This window comes from Bidens hawaiensis, unplaced genomic scaffold (genome assembly GCF_021521415.1).
Source record: "Bidens hawaiensis isolate Kalapana, Puna unplaced genomic scaffold, B.hawaiensis_p1.1 tig00019438_1, whole genome shotgun sequence".
Lineage (NCBI taxonomy): Eukaryota > Viridiplantae > Streptophyta > Magnoliopsida > Asterales > Asteraceae > Bidens > Bidens hawaiensis.
Window position 1 is genome coordinate 448418 of NW_027492950.1, and position 6722 is coordinate 455139.

Sequence of the window (6722 nt, forward strand, 5' to 3'; positions counted from 1 at the left end):
AGCAACTAAAAGATTAGCCTAAACATAATTAAAAAATAAAATTACAAGCGACTCTTAGCTTTACGTGATCAAAAGAAATTTGCTGATTACCACTCATACTCAAAATCAAAACAAGATAAAGAATAAGTTACGGGAGAAATAAAACCATAGAATTTACTAAATTTGTTGAAGGGATGAATCATAACCGATGATATCTCATAGGTAACTACTCAAACAATGGGTGAAAGTTAAAAGTGAGGCAGAAAAGTTCGGGTGGAACTAGATGTAAACATTCACTAACTCGGATCAATCGGTTTAGTCATAATATTCCTATCTTCGCACACCAAAACATGTGCCTTCGCTTCAAAATTCAAATGGAACAAACAAGTAATACCCCGACATTTGTTAAGGCTGAAAATAGATTATATGAGTATATGACTATTAGAGTATTTACATTGGAGCCTTTGTATCCATATTTTTTAATAATAAAGAGGGAAAAAAATATATGAAACAACTAAAATACCACCATACTAAAGAAAACAAAAAATAAAATAAGTGTTTCTGAGTAACATAGAGATATAGAGTTGGATTTGGATTTGTTTTTTGTTTTTTTTTGGGGGGGTGGGTGGGGGTGGGGGGGGGGGGGGGTGCTTAAAAAGTAAACGAAATTTAGAGAATAATATGGTTTTTAGTTGAATTATAAAGAAGTAAATAAAATTTAGAGAATAATATGATTTTTAGTTGAATTATAAAGGTGAATATGAAGTCTTCTATGTGGATTATAATTATTAGTAATGTTATTATAAAAATAAATTTGACTTGTAATATAGAAGTAGCAATTAGAAGGAGAAGAGAGAGGGATAATGAAAGTACAAAGACAAGTGCATACCATTTATAAGTCAAATCTACAATGAATGTTACACAGGTAATCACATGGGAATTACGAGGCCAAAAGACTAGTGGAAAGTGATAATAATCAACCAACACATAACTTATGTAATCATGAACAAGTCTAATGGAAGGAGTTTTAGTAGACTTTTTATCCAAAATTCAATGGGCAATGGGCCAAGAGACAAGAACCTGCACAAACAAAAGCCTTCCAGCATATTCCCTGAGCTTGTTCCACAAGTAGAGATAATAATTAAACCATTTACAAACAAACAACCAACTTGTTGGTGCTTTCTTTTCTTTTGGTTATCCTTTTATTGGTTAGGGTCTTTGAACTAAAGGTAAAAAAACCGGTTTGGAATTGAAATCGATAGCGTAACCAGTTGAATTTGAAACCGATTCTATCCGCCAGTCTATAACCAGCTTGGGTTTATAGCCGTTGAAACATGTTTGGAACCCATTTGAAACTGATCCGAACAAGTTCCTATTAGTTCGGACTATTTCTCTTAGAAACTGATTTCAAATTAAACTGGTTTCGGGCCGAAAAAAAACATTCGGATTATTTCTTTGATTGATCCATACCTCTAGTTGAATGGAAGATGCAAAGCTGACGTGACGCATAAGAAGGAATGTCTCAAATGAGCCATACCCCTTATTCCCTTAAATTTTTTGTGTGGCGGGCCTAATTATAAGGCCCCTCTCTTCTTGTGAATATATTTGAAAAGATAATAGAAAATCATTTAAGATTAGTAACCAAAATATAACACATTCCTCTTTAATAATTTCACACAGTGAAAAAACAATCCAAATCCCAAAAGATCTAAATCTAAAGCCATTGACACTTCCTGCAATGACTAGCCCTAAATTATACACTACAACATCCAGAATACAATTACAATTTAAATCGGGTAAAAGATGAACTACCTATGATTTACATGAACTAAACTCGAGTTAACACGAACAATTACGTCAAAACCATGATTCCATCTTACCCCAACCCGTACATAACCCCTCACCCTCCCCGTTGCCTTCGTCACTAAAAAGAGTTTGATCCGAGCAATCCAATGATGCCCCACACGCCTTATTATATGCTTGGCATGCAGAACGACACACTCTTAATCTATTGTCACCGTCTTTTTCACATCTTTGTATTGATATCTGTTAAGATAAAATAACATAAAGTGAGCAGAAAACCGAATTAACCGAACTAAACCGATATAAAAACCAACACCTATACTTTTTAATCTTTTCAATATATATTATATTATATGTTAATGTCAGAAAAGTTTTGTTATAAATTTTTGTAACTAACATATTAGTTTGTGGTTTATTTTTTATAAATTATAAGGAATTTGGTTAATTACTTGAAATTAGCTTGAATCAACCCAATCCAAAGTCAGTGGTTGACCAGATTAACAGAAGCATCTATTCCACAACCGAAACCGATCGGTTATGAAAATCTAAAAACTAAAACATAAATTCTAGGTTTGTTTTAACCCATAACAGAACTGACATATGCTCATGGAACCGGTTTGCAAATTGCAACCCTGAACTAATATCGAAACCGATTTGACAAGACCCCGTTAGGAACCGACCCAAACAATAGGGTTGAAACCAGGTATTAACCCCATGGTTTGTAACCGGTCAAACACGACCTGAACTGTCAAACCTGTTATTTGACTTTTTTAAACCGGTTCCAACTTGAAGTTCCTGCAAAAACCGCTTTTGACTTTAAACAGAACCGGTCAACCCCGATATTTGACCTTTTTAAGTTGGTTCCAGCCGAACCAGTTTCTACAAAAACTAGTTTTGACTTTTGTTGACCCGAACCAGTTTGGGCAAAAAACCTAAAATGAGCACCTTTACCCATGACAGAACACTAGCCCAGTAGCCCCATAAAATTTCAAGATAGCCCGGCAACCCGAAACTTAAAAAAATGACAAATATACCACTTTATAAAGAAAGAAAACTTACCCAACAAGCTAGTCTTTTAGAAGCTGTATCGCATTTTCTCCCTCTAAACATATTGAATATTTTTCTAGCACCGGTTGGGTACAACCGGTTATAATTTGGCATGACCACGACCTCTTCGAGCTGCTGCAACATGCTCGATTCACTCGGTGCACAATGTGACCCATACACATCATTTATTAAAACGTCTTTACAAATCGCCAGGCTGGCGATAATATTGGATGTGTTTTGACAGGTGTAGCCTGCATAGTCAGAGCACCGGAATTCACATGTACCGTTGTCACATACCCCGCCGTGAAGACTGCATTGTTCATCACATATAGCTGCATTGCGTATGTAGAAATTGGTATAAATGTATAATGACCGTTACACCCTTAGATTCAATTCTTAATATAAAAAAGGGTAAACCCGTAAAAAGCCAACATACTTTCACAAGTAAAAAAAAGGGTTGGAGGAGGGAACCCTTACCCCGGTACCCATTTGGATACCCATCACCCCACCCCGCAAGAGGTATGACGCCTGTAAAACACCTCCATTCAGTCCGCGACAGATCTGGGCTGACCCTCAGGATCGAACCCGCGCCACTACGGCTTCCCTGTCTTAGTAGAACTTCATTGGTGACGGGTACCTCAAGGCCGCCCGGAGTGGGATTCGAACTTGAGACCTCCCATAGGAAAGCCCAAGCCTTATCCAACCCAGCTAGACACCAAGTGTTCATATGTCAGTTTTGGGCTGAAAACCAAAATTTTGGTTTTTTTAAAAATTGTTCAAATAGATTTTTTCGCTTCGGTTCCAATCGGTTCGGTTTTTGGTCAATACTCGATGGCAAAACCGAAATCAAACCAAAAGATCGGGTTTTAGAAAAACATAAAACCAGACCGTCGTTTTTATTGGGTCCGGTTGTTTCGGCTCAGTTACGTTGGTTATTCTGGTTACGATTCGGTTATTAAGTTTCGTGCACACAGCACAGTAGCACACCCCTATATTAAAAGCCGGAAACTTGTCAAAAGGATACTAAAAGTTTCTCAACTTAATTTTAGTATGTTAAAGTCACTAGACGCATCTAAAATGCACATACTAGTTAAAAAAAAAATTAAAAACTACACCATCTTATTTTAATCAATTTACGAAGTAACAAGCCATTATTTTAATTTATGATGAAATACATGCATATTAAACAACTTTATGGGATTTTTTGTGTAAAAACCCTTAATTGTATGAACTCTTTAAAAACAAAAAGGAACACCAAACTCACCGGTTGAGCAATCAACTCCTGTGTATCCGTTTACACATTCACAAAAGCCGTTTTCAAAGCACTTCCCGTTTCCACTACAATTGCTCGGGCAGGACCCTAGACAAAAAAAATTATTGTGTAATAAAAACGACCCGACTAAAAGTCATTTGACTAAGTGAATACACAAATGGAAAATGATACTTACGTTTGCTACAATCGGGCCCATCAAACCCGATGAAACAATGACATGTTCCACCAACACAGTCACCATTTAAGTTACATGAGTTCGGACACTGCCCGAATGTCAAAATAGGGTCTGCACTACAGAGCTCATGATATGCCGGGCAGATAAGCTCACCTAAATAAACCAAAAAAAAACAAAATTTATTGGCAAAATAATCATTATGGGGTGTATGAAACCCGAAAACCAATCCGTAATAAAAATAAAGGACAGTCTGGTATAATGTTTCCCTAAAAACCGAATTTTGGGATTGGTTTCGGTTTTGCATGCAATTAAATCTAAAAAAAAAACAAATCGAAATAGCCGAATCCAAACAAAAACCGACGGATTGGTTTTATATTTTCGTAAAAACTGAATTTCGGTTCGGTTTCGATTTTGCATGTAATGAAAACCAAAAAACCCGCTCTGTAACCCAAAAAACCGAACCCAAACAAAAACTAATAGTTATTTTCTGTTTTCGTAAAATCTAAATTCTCGATTTGGTTACAGTTTTGCATGTAATTAAGACCTAAAAAACCGAACCGAATTTACGAATTTTCATTTTTATTTTTGAAATTTTAGTAACCTATAAGAATTAAATAAATAGTGTAACACAAATACTTTAGCCCAAACGTATAATAATCAATTAATCTGTAACTAACAAAAGAAGTTAGGCCCAATTCATTATTATGGACCAATTTTTTTGGCTAAAAAATATCAAGCCGAAACCAAACAAAACCAAACCAACGGTTATCAATAGTTCAAAAACCAAACTTTTGGTTATTGTTTCGGTTTGAGCACAAGACCAACCCATGCACACCCCTAATAATCATAATTCGTTCAACCCTGCGAGAAATTTTGTGTTCAAGAAGTACCTTTAAAGCCAGGAAACTTAATTGGTCCACCAGCTTCGGGGCATATTTTCCACATCATCAACCGCAACCTCTAATGTATTGTTTACACATCTTCATTGATAACAACCGTTTCCTTGGGTCATAGAGCCCCGAACAAAGCCATTTCTTACTACTGAAGAGGACATACACCTTAAAAAATAGAATATAAATATAAGAATTATGATAAATAAATATTCCTTTTATTTTGAAAGATTTTGAAATGAAAGGCCTACCTTGAGTTTATTCCGCGTACTTCACCCAACATTTTGTCGGGCTCGCGTGCACTGTTAGGGTCTATACATGAACCATCAGAATAAGGTACAAAATAAGTGCAAAAATCAGCCAATGATGACTGCCCACCTGCAATCAACAAATCAAGAGATTCAAAAGATTGTTTAAGTTACAGATATAAACGAGCTCGAGCCTGATCATAGCTCGAGCTTAAACAGAAGCTCGTTTAATAAATGAGCCCGAGCCTGTGCCTTCATCTACCGAGCTCGTGTAAGCTCGAAGCAAGTTGAGCCCAAGCTCGAGCTCTGTTAAGTTAAACAAGCAGAGCATGAACAGAATATTTATTTCAAAATATCTAAAAAAAAATAAAACAATTAGTACAAAACATATAATATAACTATAATATATACTAAAACAATTATGTATTTACATAAGTACAATAATTATATCATTAATGACTAATAAACGAGCTGAGTCCGAGCTCGAGCTTTGTTAAGTTAAACGAGCTATTTATTTATAAAAATATAATAATATTTATCTAATATAAAAAACATCTATTACATAATAAATACTGTTACATATATAATTATGATAAAAAGATAACTTAACAGTACATTACGTTATATATAAAAAATTATAGTTATACCTATATACAAAAAGTATTATACATTTATATAAACAAAATAAATAAATAGTTATTAAATTATAAACAAGACCCCAAGTCAAGCTCAAGCTTAAAAACTCTCTTACAAGCCAAGCTTAAGCTTTGAATATAAAGCTCAAAACAAGCCGAGCTCGGGCTCGGCTGGTTTGCACCCTTAACTATATATGTCATTTATTTTAAACTAATTAACAAACACACCTTTATTCGATTGCGGAAAATAACGGGCCCAAAGAGGAAGATCGCCACTATAATCTACAATCGGGCAATAACCCTCCGCTTCACGGTTATATGTACATTCCGTTAATTGTGTTGTATTGCAATAATAAGCCCCTTTCCAAAGGTTACACGGGCCTGTAACAAACCCGGTCCCTTGGTTACTTCCCCAATTGAAGAAACACTAACCGGACCCCGGGCAGATTACTGGTAACCTGGGGGTTAGATAGATGTTTCCCACGAGGGGTTAGACCCTTGGAAGATGGTTCTTCTGATAACCTGCAAAACAGACACCGTGAGCTCGTCACTGAGAAGGGGGGGGTTCCTCCTTGTGACCACCCTCCGGCGTGAGAATCAGACTAGATTGCTCTTTAAATATAAAAGTATATTAAGAGATTGCTAGAGCAGATATCAGGTATATTATGATGA

At 35.7% G+C, this 6722-nt stretch overlaps 1 protein-coding gene across 1 annotated transcript; it reads right to left on the reverse strand.

Annotated features, from left to right (window-relative positions):
- Positions 1–1743: 1743 nt before the first annotated feature.
- Positions 1744–6461, reverse strand: LOC143558319 (uncharacterized). Its single transcript, XM_077047171.1, has 7 exons — positions 6279–6461; positions 5419–5545; positions 5168–5335; positions 4278–4430; positions 4094–4189; positions 2842–3161; positions 1744–2025 (listed from the first exon to the last, which is right to left on the reverse strand). Exons 3-7 carry the CDS (start codon positions 5223–5225, stop codon positions 1837–1839), a joined length of 816 nt encoding a protein of 271 aa, XP_076903286.1. The 5' UTR covers positions 5226–5335; positions 5419–5545; positions 6279–6461; the 3' UTR covers positions 1744–1836.
- Positions 6462–6722: the final 261 nt, after the last annotated feature.